At 53.3% G+C, this 16,861-nt stretch overlaps 1 protein-coding gene across 4 annotated transcripts in view; it reads right to left on the bottom strand.

The window, feature by feature from the left end:
• The window catches only part of FAM78B (family with sequence similarity 78 member B), an 81,829-nt gene extending 64,974 nt beyond the window's left edge, over positions 1–16,855 (bottom strand). For all 4 annotated transcript variants that reach the window (XM_019794039.2, XM_034667220.1, XM_034667219.1 and 1 more), the window contains exon 1: positions 16,544–16,855. In XM_019794039.2, coding sequence (XP_019649598.1) covers positions 16,544–16,806 — 263 coding nt within the window. In that variant the 5' untranslated portion in view covers positions 16,807–16,855. The remainder of the gene's footprint in view (positions 1–16,543) is intronic.
• Between the last annotated feature and the right edge of the window lie 6 nt (positions 16,856–16,861).

Genomic DNA, 16,861 nt, shown 5'->3' with positions numbered 1-16,861 from the left:
GCTATGTGGCCTCCAGTCAAAGAGGAGTTAAGGGCGGTGAGTTTTAGGAGCTGGGTGGCTCTGAGCCCTGTGCCCTTCTCCACCATGGCGCCGTCTCCTTGGGAATCTAATGCTTCACCCGCCGCAATGACAACGAATGTCCAACTCCACCCAACTCCAGATCCCATGCAAACCTCACCTGAATGCAAGGCATGGGGTGAGGGGCCCAAAGAGCTGGTAACACAAAGAGCACAAGTCTTTGGTCATTTTTGTTTAAAGAGTGTTTTGTTGGCTTACGGAAAAATCCTGAACTCCCTCTCATGCACGTGCAGTTTGGTAAGAATATTTGCAATAGTTTTGTGAACAGATGATTTGCTGTCCAGGCTCCGCAAGCCCTGCTTGGGATCCGGAGGTTGCCTTTCCTCTCTTAGGTGAGGCAACAGTACTAGTAATGCTGTCCTGATACTGCTGGTCAGAAGCATAGCTTCCGAGTCCTTTGAACCTGGAGCCCTTTGAGTTCTGGTTCCAGCACCACGAGTTTGGGCAAATTACATGATCTTTGAAGGGCCTCGGTTTCTTTATGTGTCTCGCAGACATGATATGAATTTCAGCGAGTATTAATGAGGCACATCTGGGTGAAACCCTTGGCATGGTATGTTCATCCTGAGCCTATCAGGTGGCCAAAGAATGGACAGAAGACTGCATGCCAGTCAGATGGGGGAGGTGCGGCTCTGCTCTCTGACAGGCCCCACCTGCCCAGGAAGGAGGAGACAACACATTCGGCCCCTCGGAGCCGGGAGGCCCAGCTGAGAGTGGAGCCTCCGACCCTGTGCTCCCGATACAGGGCCGGTCCTGGCGAGGTCGTTCCTGCGGACCGTCACTGCGTTATGGAGTGTGTTTCTTGGAGGGATGATAAGCTTGTATAAAAAATTAAATTCACGGAATTGTTATAAAAACAGACATGTTTCACAATAAACTCCATCCTTGGAGGCTCGCAGCCGATCTGCCGCTCAGCTGTCTGTGTGACCTGGGAAAATTCCCTTGACCTCTTGTCACACCTGTGCTGTTGCTGGACCTGAGAAAAAGCAGTCGGACTGGGGGGCTCCGTGGTCTCTCCAGCTTCTGAAGTTCTATCGCCTTTTCTCTTTCTACCATCAGCTTATCAAAAGGGAGCAATCAGTGTGGAATCAGGTGGCAAGTGTGGCCACTTCCTAACCGCGTGGACCTGCCACACCACTTATGTTTCCCGAGCCTGTGTTTTCTCCCTTGTTATACGGACAACGACAGCACGAGCTCTAAGAGTAAGTCTGAGCCTCAGCGGAAGTACCTAGAGAAAAGCACTTTGGTAGATGCTCAAGTTCTAGCCTAGCCTTTGGTCACCGGATTCTAGTTTTATGTGACCCCCAACTGCCTTGGGATCATGACACCCCAAAGCAGCTCGGCGCAGGGAGTCCTCACCCCCATCCCCACTTCCGGGAGAGTCAACCCAAGGAGTGCCCGGGCGGTGCCAGGCATGGGTGCCTTCTCAGGGGCCCCTGGTTACGCCTTCCAAACAGCAGACTGCGTTACCTCCCCCTCCCTCCCTCCTCCTGTTGGTCCTTCTCGGAGCCATCTGGAAGAGAAGGCACACAAGCTCACCACCTGCCAAGGGCCAAGTGCCAGTGCAAAATGAACCTCAGGGTCAGGCCCAGGGAAGAAGAGCAAAGAAACCTGGAGCAAATCCTTCTGAGTCTCTGATGCTCCAGAAGGACACTGTGGTTGGCTGTGTTCAGCTAGGTTCTAGAGGCTTCTTAGGAATGCACCTTCCTCTCCAGGAGAACATCCTGGTTCTTCAAGGCAGGCTTGGGGCCCTGAAGTGTGTACAAATGGGGACCAATGCCATAGTCACTGAACAGAGGCATTTACAACACTGGAGAGAAACTGAGTCACTGAGACAGCAGTATACCTTTGTCGGCTGTGGCTGGTGCACGGTATGGGTCTTGCCAGACTCCTTCAATCCAAGATCCTCACCGTGCCTTAGCTCCTCTCTCCACTCCCAACGGGAGGGGTGCTAAGAAACCTCGGGTCTTCTTACCAAAGCGCCTTGCCTCGACAGCTTGCTTTGAAAGATATTCCTTCAAATCAGAAGAAGTAGCCCCTAAAAGCTTTTTTTTTTTTTTGCCTTACTTTTGCCTCTAGTTAAGGAACAGAAGAACTTAGTAAGGAAGTCATAACGTAGTTAAATAAATACCCTAAAAAACTCTCCATTACAAATCTTTTATGGAATCCATAGTTGAGCTTGCAAAACAGATTCCCCAGAGGTCAAACATGAAGAGGAAGCAAAACCAAAGAAGTAAGCAGGCTCAGCCTCAAAACGTATAAAGCAAACTTGAGTGCCCTGCAGGAAGAGAGTCATGAACACCCCAGCATGGGGAGACATTTCAACAGACCTTCTCAGTAATGGGTAGAGTGAGCAGATAGAACTTGGCAGGAACTCAGAACATTTGCACAACACAACTAACAAGTCTGATCTTACGGGCATAAATAGTGAATATCTAGAAGTTGGATGGAGTGACCCAGAGCCAAGATTCCGAGCTTGTGTAGAAGTTGATTTTCGCCAGGGAGCCAAAGTGTCAGGGCGATCCATCTCAGCTCCATCCTGGGTCATGCATGTATGTGGACCAACAAGTGTGGCAGGACAGAAGACACTGAATCGTTGAGACTGGAAATGTTTGCAGGTGGAGCTGCAACAGCTCAGGAGTTCGACGCTACCCTGTAAACAGGTCTGTGCTCTTGAACTCTGGGTATACTTAGCCCCTGACCTGTCCCAGCGAAGACAGCCTCACCATCTGCCCACTTCCTTCTCTCTGGCTCCTTTACTTCCATTTAAGCACTGATGTTTCTAATAGAATATTTTTTCTATGTCTTTGGTTTTTTGGAGTAGCATGAAAGCATTCCAAAATGCTTTTCCTTTGTTTTTGTGGCAAGTCGTAAATACAAAGGTGAAATTCTAGATCCTAATTCTTTTTTTTTTTTTAAAGATTTTATTTATTTATTCAACAGAGATAGAGACAGCCAGCGAGAGGGAACACAAGCAGGGGGAATGGGAGAGGAAGATTGCAGGCTCATAGTGGAGGAGCCTGATGTGGGGCTCGATCCCATAGCGCCGGGATCACGCCCTGAGCCGAAGGCAGACGCTTAACCGCTGTGCCACCCAGGCGCCCCTCTAGATCCTAATTCTGATGCCCAGACGTTTCAAGAAGCACCAGATGCTGAGAGTATCTTAGAAAAACCCCTCTCCGCCTCCAAGTGGGGATGGATTTTTCTCTTGGAGGGAAGACCTAAACACACCTGTCTGCTGATCCAGAAGCATCCCTACTCTTCCTGGCTTAGTAGTGGTGGTTTGTCCAGCGCGGGGGTACCCGGCCTAGGACTCCTCCATCCTGAGTCTGAAGTCACCGCCACACACCACAGAAATGGTGGCTTGATGTGAGCAGAGAGGAAACCATGTGAAGGTCCAAGTGTTCACAGTCCATCCCCAGAGGGTGCTGTTCCCAAGTCCTGGGCCCACGGGACCCTTCAGCCATTTGGCTAAAGAGAATCGGCTGCTTAATGGAAAGGTCTGCACAGATCCGAAGGTTAAAGGTCGACAGCTAAGGCTTCTGCGAAAACCTTGTCAGGTGGACCGATGCTGCCTCTCCCCTTCCGTTCTAGGCCGATGGTTCTAGGCTCCTGCAGGAGAAAGGGGCCCTTAGCTCCCAATCTGCACAATGACCCCTTCTAGGCAACCTTCAGGTCTGATCGTCTGTCTCATCATGCAACAGTTCCATCTCTGAAAGTCTTCAGCAGCCCCACAGCAGCCCCACAGCGGCCTCACCCAGATGGTGAGATGCCCTGGGGGCCCCAGGCTCTGTAACAATGACCTTTCTCAGAGACATTTGAGAGAAGATGAGACGGCAGCCCAGTGCAGGAGGACGCACCTTTACCACCGGGGGCGGGGGAGCACCTCAGGGTGCCCGGCCCCAACCCTCCCTTCCGTCTCAGTTACCCCTTAGTTGGGGCCACTTGGCTCAGCTACCTGACCAGAGGCTGTTACCCTAGGGACTTTCAGCAAAGAAGACTGAGGGGCTGTTCTTTGGCATTGGGGTGGGGGTGAGATCGGCACCAGCCCCACTTGGGTCTTCCAAGTTCACCCCCCGCCCCCCCAGGTAAGGCAGGTCCAGACCAAAGGTCAAGAGTTTGTCTGGCCTCACTGGGCAGGAACCAGGCTGGCTGTCTGCACCCCATCAGTTGTCCTCTTTCCCACATCTTAGGGTCTGCTCTGGACACCCAGGCCTTTCTGATGGCTACCAAGAGGACAAGGGCCATGAACCACGTTCCTCAACTTCTTTCATACCCCATCCCTCTGCGACACACTTCTGCGAGCGGCCTGGCGCTGGGGCCTGGAACACCAATCTGCCCCTCCCTGCCCCGCCCACTCTGTGATGTCCCCTGTCCTCTGGTCTGGCCTGAGTTCCAGCTGCCTTGCCAGACTTCCAGAACTCTAGTTTAGTTGCCCCTGTAAGTCACAAACAATTTTCTTTATGAAGATTGTTCCATGGCTTTTGAAACCCCCACCCCCACCATCCATGAGAGGAAGAGTGCTGGCTTAGAGGGTATGCGGAGGAGGACAGGGTAGCTCATGGCCTCCCAGGACAAAGGACAGCATGGTCTTCTGGCTGGGAGCCCCTCTGCATTTCTCTGTTCTACNAGGTATGCGGAGGACAGGGTGGCTCATGGCCTCCCAGGACAAAGGACAGCATGGTCTTCTGGCTGGGAGCCCCTCTGCATTTCTCTGTTCTACCTCAGACAGAAAGAGAGGGAGTCTGACAGAGAGGACCCAGGAGGACGGGGGCCAGGGGCAGGCATCTGGCTAAGGCCCAGCAGTCTGACAGGGTGACTGGCCTGAGATGAGCAGAGGACCAGAAACCAGGCAGGGAAATGTTGACATGGACACAGAGACAGTGCATGTGGTGGACAGGGACTTGAAAAGGCCACGCAAGCCAACAGGACAATAGTGAGGGGCCCACCTCGGCCGGGAAATCTGAAGGTGCCTCTTCCTCCAGAGAGGGCTGGAGGTGGGTCCCAGTGCAAGTTTCAAGAGGGAGGACCAGGCTGGAACAGGACCGTGTAAGGGGGAGGCAGACTATCTAACATTGCTTGGATTTCCTGAGTCCTCATGACGGGCAACCTGCAGTGGTGCAAAGACAGAGCTTTGGAGCCACCCGACAGGCCGAGGTGATAGGCTGCTCGGAGGCACACACGGGCCCCTCTGCAGTCCTTCCCCTAGAACCCCCCGCCCCCTTAAATCCCACCAGGGGCAAACTGTGTGTTGGCCTTGACCGGCTCGCTTCTGTTCCCCCCACCCTCCCTTCTTCAGAGTAAGCAGCCAGCACACTTAGATCATGCCCCTGTGCTAAACGGCCTCAAGTGAGCAGAAAATGAGAGAAAAAAAGTGGAGAGAAACCCAACTAGAAGCCAGACCAGAAACAGAGTCTCCAGGCTGCTAGGCTACCCTCTCAGACTTGCCCCATCTGTTCGGCCCCCCAGGAGCCTCCCAGCTGAGCCCTGCTGTCAGGGGAGGGCTCCCGCCCCTCACAATCTGCCACCTTTGACACCACTTGGATCTTGTTTCTTCTGGACCTGCCAGGGGCCATGAAACTACCTTGCCTGTGTGTGGGCAGTGGGCCAGGGGGCCCATGTATGGCCCTGGGTGCGAGGGGGTGGGGAGGTGGGGGAAAGGGATTCTGAGCTGCTGGGCACCCAGGCAGAATCTCACGTTCTCCACACATCCCTCCTCCCTCAGGCTGCCAAACCCTCCCATTTCCTGCCATCTGTGATGGGCGTCTCTGGGGAGACCCTCTCCTTTCCTGCTTGCTAATCACTGTCTATGGACACTGGGAATAGGCTGGTCTCTCTGCTCCCGGCAACTGTGTGGACATCCCTTGGGCTGATGTGAGTTTGTCCCTGTGCTGCCGAGGACCAGGCCCTTCTTGGACTCTGGGCTGCTTCCTCTCTTGGGCAGGTGGCCATCTCTGCCCAGAAACCTGGACCCTCGGCAAACAAGGAAGGGGGCGGTTACTACTTCACAGACTAGGGGTGCCCGAGGTCGGAAGGACTTGGGTCACCGGCTGTGTCACGGCCCCCATCTGTTAAGATGACCAGGGGGCGACATCAGTTCCCACGTTGCCCTAACACTTCGCGACTCATGGATGATTCTGCTGACCCACTACCTGCCCTTTTCTGGGTGTTTCTCTTTAATCTAGACTCTGCTGTGACTGGTAGCTGGTAGCCGTCACTTGTCGGGTAGCTGGCTGGTAAAGAATGCAAACTCAGGTGCTGAGAGGGTCCCTTGGGTCCGACCCCAAGACCCTGGTTTCATTAACGTCATGTCCTGACCAGCTGAGCAAACCAGCTGGGAGGCGAGGAGGCTGGCAATTTCCAATCTGATTAAACCCTTTGTTCCCCAGGTTTGCTCAGGAAGGACAAAAGCAAGCGTGTAGGCAATATCCCGAACACCCCCACCCATTCATTGGTTCATTCACTCACTCACCCCTTAATGAGGCAGCATGACGTCACAGAGTCTCCGGCAATCTGGTTTCTAATCCTGGCTGTCACCGATTAGCTGCGTAATGCCAGGAAGTCACTCAACCTCTCTGGGTCTCAGTTTCTTCATTTCTAATTCGGGGAAAGCAACAGCCCCACTTTACAGATGTGCACATGGCACGTTTAGCACAGACACGTGTTCAACAAACGGCTGACTGTCGTTGAGTGAGCTGCTCATGGCCTCATAGGGAGACAGACAATAGGAAATACCAGCTCCTTGCTTAAAGCCCACGTACAGCCCAGCACTAGACAGGCTCCCTGGCTCCAAAGGCCGCGAAGAAATCTTGGGAGTGTGGGTTTAGTTTTCTGACACTAATTTCTTTAAAAAACTTGAAGGTTATTCATGAACGTTTGAAACAGATTCTCAATTATTTGAGTCCCTTTAAAACAATCTGGTTTTGAATGGAGTCCCCCAGCCTCGGATGTGGAGGCTGCCATTGGGAATGGCTCAGCTGGTGGCCCTTAGGAGGAGAAGACAGGGCAGCATCCTGCTTTCCCAGAACAAGCCTGTCTGTGTCCCCTTCCAGCCTCACAGTCCCCACATACCCCAGCGCCTGACCCCAGTCCCCTATCTTCATGCCTAGAGCCAAGCAATGTCTCATTGGCCTGCTTCTGGCCATTCCCAACTTGCCAAGGCGTGTCTAGGCCACCACTCATGCCCAGAAGCCCCGACCTCCTCAGCCCGCCTGCCCTTCAAGATGCTGACTGAGGACGATGGTTTATTACTTCCCATTAGGTAGACCTCGGATAGCCTCTGAGCGCCCCAGCCTGACACAGGCCCAAAGCCAGCTTGGAAAGGTCAGGCCCCGAGAGAGCAGCAGGCAGAGGCTTTCTAAGGCAGGCCTGTCCCCAAAACCCTCCTGAGGTGCCATCAGACACCATGGTCTTATTTATTTCACTTTAATCTGACAGCCTGCACATTTCTCTTTGCTTCTGTTGAATACACTGAGATGTTCTTATCTGTCCTCTCTTGTCTTTAGAGGCCACAAATGCTGACCGGCTCAGAGGTGCCCAATGTGCATGGCTCTAAGGATGACCCCTCTTGTCCCCCGCTCCTGTCCAGGGTTGGCTGACTGTGCACTTGGCATGGGGAGGCACTAGGGCAGGAATTGAGAGGCCTGGGCTCCAGGCCTGTCCCACCCAGTGCCTGCCAGGGTGACCTTGAACACAGTCGTTCATCTCTTTGGGCCTCCACTTACTTATGTAAAATGGGAATAACGATTGCCCTAAATATGTGTCATGGTTATCAGGTTAATTATGTGAGGTCTTTTTATAAAGAGAAAAAATCCTTTTATATGGAGAGAAAAAGTATATTAATGACAGCAGACATATTAACTATAATTAGACGCAAATCATTGCAGGTTGGTCCTATCTCTCCACCTGGGCTGTGAAGCCTGCAGCTACAGCTCCTTCCGGAGCTGAAACAGCATGGCTTACACACTCTAGTATCGTCCCCAAGTCCTAGGCTCCTCATCTGACTGACACAGTCCCCTCAGGGGAGGGCCGGGACAGGGGTGGGGGGGTCCCCACAAGGACGTGGCTGAGTTGCAGGCATCCTGTCCAGGAACTGGAAGCTCTCAGGGTCCTGGATGCCGACCAGAGCCCACAGCTCAGAGTACATCTGGGAGGGTGACTTCTGGGTGGGACAAGGGGCAGCCACCACCCACCCCTGAGTATGAGTGGAAAATAGCCCCAGTGCCCTCTGGGCAAAGCCAGCCTTTCTCCTTCCTTCCGGCTCTGAGCAGGGCTGGGGAGCAGCAGCTGAGCCGTCTGGGACCCATCCATCTTCAGAGTCTGACCGCTTTTCTGCCCGGAAGCCACAGGGCCATGGCCACGACCTCCCTGTTCCTTAAGGCTGATTGAGAGTCATCCTCTAGTGACAAGAGTCACACTCCGTAATAATAACAATAACACGTGCACGGCACATTTCAGTTTGGAGCGCTCTTTCACGGCCTTTACCCCCAGTGATGGAGACGGGACAGATCTAATCACCCAGTGACATGCATGCAAAGCAGACACTCAACTGTTAAGGCATCTGCAAAAGTCACGTGACTGGTGCTCGAACCCAGGTCTTCTGACCTGAACCCCTGCGCTGGGGAGCCAGCAGCTGTATCTTCAGGGACACAGTGAGCCGCTGGTTCCATCTGGCTAGCATCCCAGAACCTAATGAGGGAGAAGGGTCCGCAAGGCTCACACGGTGGCCTGAGGGGGCCTTGGGAAAGGGATAATAGTGCCAGAGGGATGTCCCTCTGGTGAGCCAAGGGTCGTTCTGCCACCAGAAGTGGGTCTTCTTTCTCTTCCTGATCATCTGTCCAAACAGTGATGGTCTGGAGAGTCTGAGGGACGAACAGACTCTGAAGTCCAGGAACTGAGTGTTCTGGGTGACTGTCATGCGCTGGTGACCATCATGCTGTCCACCAGGGCTGACAGGGGACCCTCAAGGAAACTCCTGGAGGAGGCGGCCCAGGGCTAAAATCTGCAGCTCAGACTGGCTGGCTTGGGGTCCCTGAGAGCTGGGGGCTGCCTTCTCTGCCCCCCGCCCCCAAAAGACCCGGCTCTCACTGCTAATGTCTACCGCCGCTCTCAGGGGGAGCTCCGAGACGTCCACACTCCAACCTCAGAATGATGTTCTCTGTTTCCGAAGGAGTGAGGAAACACACAAATCGGAGAAAAGCACTACAGCTAAGGCTCTCTGGAAAAGACTAGGGAACTGTAGAGGGACAACGATATTTCACAGAGTGAGTTCTGAGAGCCTCCTTCCTAGGAGTGAAGGTAGTGGGTTAGAAAGAGCAGGGGTCCGTGGTGGCCGGGGCCTGGACTCCTGGCAGGGCTGCTTGCCGGCTGAGGCCCCGGCGGCCAGCTCCCGAACCTCACTGCCACAGGAGTATCCCCCTCCGCTGCTGAGATTTCCCGGGGGGCTGTGTGTTTCATGTCATCTTCTGCCCCTCCCTTCGTGGCCCTTGGGTAGCACATCTCCCAGACTCAGGAGGCTTTCCTGGATGCGAACAATTCTCCCGCCGCCTGGACACATGCACCCCTCCTTCTCAAACCCACTGCGACAACTCCAGGGTACTTCGCTGATTTGGGAGGCCCTGTGAGAATGGCAGGCAGCTCCCCGCATACTATGTGGGGGATTCTCTGCGGCAAGTGTGTGCGCCCCAACCCCTCCCACGGACCCTGGCACCACGCGGGCCCATCCTGTTCACCAGGATGCTCTGTTACTGCTGACTTCTCACGACAGCCATTTATAAATGGTGGCCACTTCTCGTGGCCTGTTCAGTGTTAACACATCAGAAATGGCAGCACCTCTGTGATCTGTGGCCCAAGTGGCTGGATGAGAAGGGAGCTACAGAATCACCCACCTGGGGCCTCTGGGCAACCCCGAGCCTCTCCTCCAGGAGCGCTGCAGTGCCAGCGAGGCCCCAGGCTGCAGTAACCGTAACCGCTAGGTTTTCTAGTGCTGACATGAATGGGGCGCCGGCCGGTCCCCACCACAGCCGGGCCACACCGGGCAGCATACAGACAGCAGGGTACAGAGTCAGAAGACAGTCCCCGTGCCACCACTTGCTAGGCGTGTGCCCTCGAGTCCTCTGACCTCCCTGAGCCTCAGTTTTCTCCTCAGGAAGATGGGCACATGACAGCATCGAGCTCCCAGGGTCGGAGAAGGAGGGTCAGTCGAGATCCGAGGGCTGTAGAAATCGGAGGGAAGAGACACCTGGGATCTTGTGCCCCACACCAGAGTCTGCAGTTTCCTGCCCAGTCACCAGCCTTCTCTGTTCACCTGAACACGAAGCATCGGCAGACGTGGCCCCAAAGACAGTTTTTGCCTCTGCTGCTGGTGGAAGGTCACGGACACCCTGCTGTCCCCGTCCACCCCATGCCGGGCTGAAGTGTAGCATGCGCGTCACCCCAGCCATGCGGTCCCGACGTCTCCTCCGGTTCCTCCCATCCTCTCCAGCCCCAGAGTTGTGCTGTATCTCCAGTGAGCTTAATGCTTCCTGATAAGACCCACTAATCCGCTGCCACTCCTCCGCTCCGAGATGGAGAAGATTAGAGGCAAAGGGTGAAGCCAGCTCCCCTTCAAGGGCACTCAGGACTCTCAGAAGGGAAGCGGATCCTGTTGCCCATCTCACACTCTAGACAGGGAGTCCCCGACATTTCTGGTGAAGAGCAGCTCTGGCTCCTCTCAGATCATGAGCCCCCCCCCAATCCGGGGATGTAATGGGAATGGCGGGGTGGGTGTCGGTGCAAGTGGCCTGGGGGGGGGTCATCAGATGCCCAAAGGAGGCGTCTCTATGACCGATGAGGGCCACACTCAAAGCCATACCGCACACGCAGGCAGCAGGCAGCCATGGATGAGAAGGGAAGTGCTAGCTTTGGGGGAAATGACCTGGGGGGGTGAAGTACTAAAGCACCCACGGTCCTGGGATTCAGGCCATGAGTTAGTGATGACACCGTCTCCAGGTTACCTCTTCTTGGGCAGACGCCAAATGCCACGTGATCACAGGTGACGCGAAAGTGAGGCTTTGGTGTTTGCTGAGCACCGATCCTGGTGCATAGATTTGCACGGAGGCAGAGGAAGTGACAGACGGAAGCCCTGTGCTGGGGAGCAGCAGGTCTGCCAGGGCAACGACATGACACAAAATCACAGCAGCCTTCAACTGTGTATGTGCTAAGCGACGGCTGGGATGTCTAGAGGTCAGGAGCCTAATGGGGTTAGCCTTGGGTGTGATAGGAAAAGCTGATTTTGAGGGGTGCCAGGGTGGCTCAGTCGGTTAAGCATCCAACCCTTGGTTTCCGCTCAGGTCGTGATCTCAGGGTCATGAGATTGAGCCCCGTGCTGGGCTCCGTGCTCATCGCCGAGTCTGCTCCAGATTCTCCCTCTCCCTCTGCCCCTCCCCCCTGCGTTCTCTCTCTCTCAAATAAAAAAGTAAATCTTTTTTCTTTTTTTTAAAGAAAAGCTGATTTTGAAGAGAGACATGATTTGTTGAAGACGACACAGACTGTTTGAGGTCAGAAAAAATGGCTCATTTATTTTTCAGATGTTTATGGAGTATCTGCTAGGAGCTAAGCACCATTCATAGGGCGTAAAATGGATATAATACCTGCTTTCATGGGGCTTATATTCTAGTAGAAGGGTCAGGTGTTAAATAAATGTACAATTACATTCTTACAAACTGTAACAAGTAAAAGAATAGTGTCTCATTCAACAGAACAGAAGAATCTCAATTTAAACTGTGAAATCCGGGTGGCCCCTGAGGAGGTAACGGTTTAGACCTGAATGAGAAGCAGGAATATGCTAGAAAAGGGTGGGCAAGAAAAGCATTTCAGACAGAGAGCAGCACAAGGGAAAGTTCTGAATTGGGTTGAAGCCATTTTGTTGTTGTTGTTGTTTTGTTTTGTTTTTTAAGAAACGGAAACAGTTTGACATGGCTTAAGAACAGAAATTCAGAGACTGAGAATAGGCCTTCACATTGCCGCCTGATTACAATGAAGAGTCAGTAAAGAGTTTAAGCAGGAAAGTGATAACATTTGCGTTTTGAAAATATCACTTGGCCACTGTGTGGGGAAGAGACTGGAGGGAGAGCAAGAAGGAAGGTGGGAAATTTGGCTGGGAAATTTCCTCTTTTGGAGCAGGTGGTAGTTGACGGTGACCTGTCCTGTGAGGGTTTGAGTGGATGCAGAGCGGTGGCTGGATTACAGAGCTATCCCGGAGACAGGACCAGCAGGGTCTGCAGATGGACTGGACGCGTGGGGAAATATCTAGGATGACCCACAGTTGTTTCAGCCTGGGCAGCTCAGGGGCTGGAGGTGTTCTTCACCAAGATGGGGGAAGAACGGTGGAGATGCAGACTTGGGAAGGGAGCTGAAGTGGCAATCGGGAGTTCCAGCTTGGGTGCATTAAGCCCGAGATGTCTTTGAGACAGCCAAGTGGAAATCGTACCTCGAAACACACACACTATACCGCAGGTGACCGCGTATCATGCAGAGCATCTCCTGCCATTGGGGTGGATAAAATTACGCAGGCAGCAGATCAAATGAGTAATGTCCCGATGAACTGTACTTTGAGGTAACAGAGAGAAACAGCTAGAAAAATAGCATAAAGCTAAAAGATGGGAGTGATTCAAGATGGGGGAAGCTGTCAACTATGCGGAATGTTGCTGAAAAAGTGAGTGTCTCTCAAAAGCATCTGCTGGATTGGTAACACGGAAATCACAAACTAAGCCGGAACAATTCTGGAGTGGATAGAAACCAGCCTGGATTGGACTGAACTGGCAACAAAGGTGGGCAGGTAGAGTCAAATTCTCATCAACATTGGCTCTGAAGGAGGAGTAGAGACAGGCAGGAGTGAGCTGTGACCGCCTCAAGTTTCACCCAGGCCAAGGGTCTCCCAGCCCTGGGCTGACCACAGTTCCCTTACAGCTCTAAAAGATGACGCACATGGGCTCGGAGAGAGTGGGGAGGGCTTTAGCCATTGCCTGTTCTCCCCCTGACCTTGGCTTCACCTCATTCGTCCTTGACACATGAACCCCATTCTTCATTCAGACCTCACTCAGGAAACCTCTTGGTTGGAGTAGTCTGGCGTTCAAAACTGTTCCATCACAAAGGTTTTACGTCTCTGTTGAAAAGCTCCTGCATGCCCCAGGGGTATGAAGGAAGTATGAAAAGCCTCGCCACACTGGTTCAGAAGACCTGAGCTCAGTGGTCTCTTTTCCAGGTCCTGTCCTAGGCCTTTCCCACCAGACCCTGGCCTGCCTTTGGACCTCGTCTCCCACTGCTCTGCTACTTGACAGCCTACTTATGCTCTCTTCAGACGCCTTATATTTTCTCACCCCCTTATATATGTGCTCTTCTTCTCTTTTAGAAGGAGTCCCCCTCCTTGTCTAGCTGAATCTTATCCATTGCTCACATCCAGTTCCAGTCCTTCTGCCTCTAGAAAACCCTGCCTGGCCTCCCAGCCCTCTTTCCAGCATTTCTCCTACACCGCTTGGGAGCAAAGGCTTGTTCTGCACGTGTCCCTCCCTCCTACACTGAAGAACAGTGAAGCTTCCTGCTTGGTCCTTTGCTTTCTTTGCTGGTGCCCAGACCAGAGAGGCACTTGATAAATATTTGTTTATTGAAGGGATGATTGACAAAAAACCAGAGGCCCTTCATTCTTGAAAGAGGAAGACTTGGATCTGGCCTGCATTTGCGAGGTTCACCAGGGCCAAAGGAGAAATAGAGGACGTAAGTATCCACCAGTCTGGGTTCTATGAAATCATGCGAGGATGTTCCAAGTCGCTTGAATTCAAGTTCAAATTAAGCTCCGGCCATGATGATCACCAGATATTTCAAAGGCTCCTTCAGAAACCTACTCCTTCTTGGAAATGTTGAAACTTTAAACCTCAAAAGCTCATGTTTTCTTTTAAGCCTGTCACTAGAAGTTTCTTGCCATTTTAAATTGTGGATTTCCTCTGTCAGTCCCTTTTAAAATGTTGAAAAGGCAGCTTCCTAACCTATACCCTCCGATCATATCGTGCTTCATGTAACAAGAGCACTGCACAGGGGTGAGAATTCAGCCTGTGGGTCCCCTCCTCCCAAGATACTGGAAAATAACTAACAGACTGTGAACACATTCATGCAATATGAGGTCCCACTAAAAAGTCTGCACTGGCTAAGTTTTCAGGGCATAAACATTTTGTGGAGATTTGTTCAATCAAATTGGGGCTCCAAAGTATGCTTAAACATAGCAATTATTGCAACCATGAAAACAGGTGGACTCTGGACCCAGATCTCAAATAATATACTTCGTGATTTCTTGGGCACTGTTTTGCTTCCCTACATCAATATGAACACCGAGAATCTTAAAATACTGACCGTGGCAGTTTAAAAGCAAACCTCTTTTCCAAGCCCCAGAGGCAAGAATTCAGTAAGGAAAGGTCAAAGAATAAGTGCCCCTCAGACCCCACACCAGTTCATCCCCATTAAAGCTGGTTCCACTGTGGACACACTCTGCCCCAGATTCAAGGAAGTTCAACTACTACGTCTGTATCTCAACTTGGCTTTTCCTGCAGTAGCATATGTTTTCTTTTATGGAAAGAAATTATTTATTTGTTTGCTTTTGATTTACTGATACAAAGCAACAGAGAGGCCTAGCTGTGTAGTCTGGGGAAAAGGGAGGCTGTTTCTGCTCAGTCCCTCCTAGCCTCCTCTGCAGGGGCCCCAGACTGCAATTACTGCCCCCATCCCCGCCCACCCGGGCAAGGTGCACACTGCCATCAGCGCCAGGACAAAAGGGAAGGCCTTTGCCTGGTCTGGAGCTTTCTCTGACTTTGCTGGAAATAATGGGTTTCTAAAAGAACAGCTTTAAGAGACCCATGTGTTCAGATATAATCATCCTTTTGAGGGTGTGTCTCTTTTTAAAAGTCATGATTCACCCAAAATAATATGTCCCCCATTTCTTACAGCCTTCAGAAAGGTAAGAACACACTGAACAGAGGCATATAGGAAGAAACTAGGCTCTTGCACGTCTTCACTAGGAATGAGCTTTCTCCGGCACTGAGCTTTTATGCTTAAAGAGAAAAGTTCAAACTCTTTGAGGGGAAGGCAGGGGGAACAAAACAACCTGTCAAAATTTCTTTTAGCACCTATCACTAGTGTTAACTTACAGGCTTTCAGAGTATAGTAAAAATCTTGCAAGCTGCCATTAAAAAAAGATAGTTTGGCCTTTCAAAATAGAAACTCCCTTGCCCCATATATTCAATGGATGAATCCTGGGAGCTCCAGAGTCTCTGGTTAATAAATGAAATGAGGCTGGATTTCCAGAAAAGGGTTTCTCTAGAGGCTGCAGGCTAATTAGGGTACTCTAGACCAACACTGTTACACAGGTAGAATGCAGGCCCCAAACCTTTTAGCCACTGTGGTCTCCAACTGCTCAGGGTCCGCTTCTGCAAGAAGGCTGGCAAGGAGTTAAGCAAAGTGAATGCCTAAAAAGTCCTGGACGCGACAGCCCACAGCCTGCGGCTCTGGGGCAGGCAGCAGGCTCCGGGTGGTGGCCGCGGAGTCGCCACGGTGCTCGGTCTCCCCGCAGCCGCCCAGCTCTGCGCGCACGGAGCGGCGCTGCTGAAAGAAGTTGGAGAGCTCCCAGCTCGCCAACTGGATTCGCCGGTGGGCGCTGGGGAATCCCTCCCGGCGCTGCGATTAGTAAAGTTCTGGAGCAAGTAAGGACCCTGGACAGCCAGGAGACGTGTACTTTCCCGGAGCACAAGGAAAACCCCTCGCCGCGTCAGCCCCAGGCTGCTCGCACAAGGTACCTTCCCGCTCCCCACCGCCGCACAACTCGTCCAGGGGGCGCCGAGCCAGAGAAGCGGCTCTGCCGGGTTTGCGGCTCCGAATGGAAACGCCTGCAGGCTTCCCGGCCTGGGGCACAAGGGCTCGAATTCAACATCCAAGGGAACAAGGGCAGAACCAGCACGTCCCGCTCGGACGCCCGGGACCTTCTCCTCTAAGCCCTCTCCGGCTTTTCCAAAGGACGCGCGGCAGAGCCCGTGCGCCCCCAGCACTCCACTCCACTCCTCTCCACAGGTCCCCCCAAACTCTTCCCGGGAAGCCCCATCAAGCCCAGACGGCGCCCCGAAACTCCCAGGGCACTCGCCAGCCACCCCCACGCCCGTCTCTCGAACCCTCCTCGTCGCGTTCTCGCCGCCCCGCACCGTCCTCCTCGCGTTCACGGGGAGTCAGAAGCAAACCACGAGAAAAATGCTTTCGCGAGGAGCCTCCCTACACCCGCCCTGTCACTGAAACAAAAGCGCAGGGAGGAGGGAGGTGGAAGAGGAGGCGGGAGGAAGGTTTAGAAAGAGGATGGGGAGAGCGCTAAGAAGGAGCTGAGGAGGAGGGTCGGGGTGGGGAGGAGAGACGGGGCCAGGGACCCCGCTCCGGCTCCGCGCTGCGGGTCGCTTACATGCCCAGGTCGCTGTAGGTGTTGAAGAACTCCATCTGGTTGCACGCCTGGATCCAGCCCACCACCCAGGTCTCGTGGCGGGGGATGGGGGGCATGACCACGCGGGCCGAGGCTTTGAAGTAGGGGGTCTTGTAGCGCAGGACGATGGGCGAGGTCTCCTCGATGCGCGTGGGGCACTGGTCGATGGTGGCGCACACATCGTACACCACGATGTTCTCGCGCCGGATCCGCGCCTTGCAGGTGATGCTTTGGATACAGCCCATCCTGCCGCCCGGCGCCGGCGCGGCGCGGCGTGGGGCAGCGCGGGGGCCCGCGCGG

Source organism: Ailuropoda melanoleuca, chromosome 8 (genome assembly GCF_002007445.2).
Source record: "Ailuropoda melanoleuca isolate Jingjing chromosome 8, ASM200744v2, whole genome shotgun sequence".
Classification (NCBI taxonomy): Eukaryota; Metazoa; Chordata; class Mammalia; order Carnivora; family Ursidae; genus Ailuropoda; species Ailuropoda melanoleuca.
This window is presented reverse-complemented; position numbering and strand designations above follow the sequence as displayed.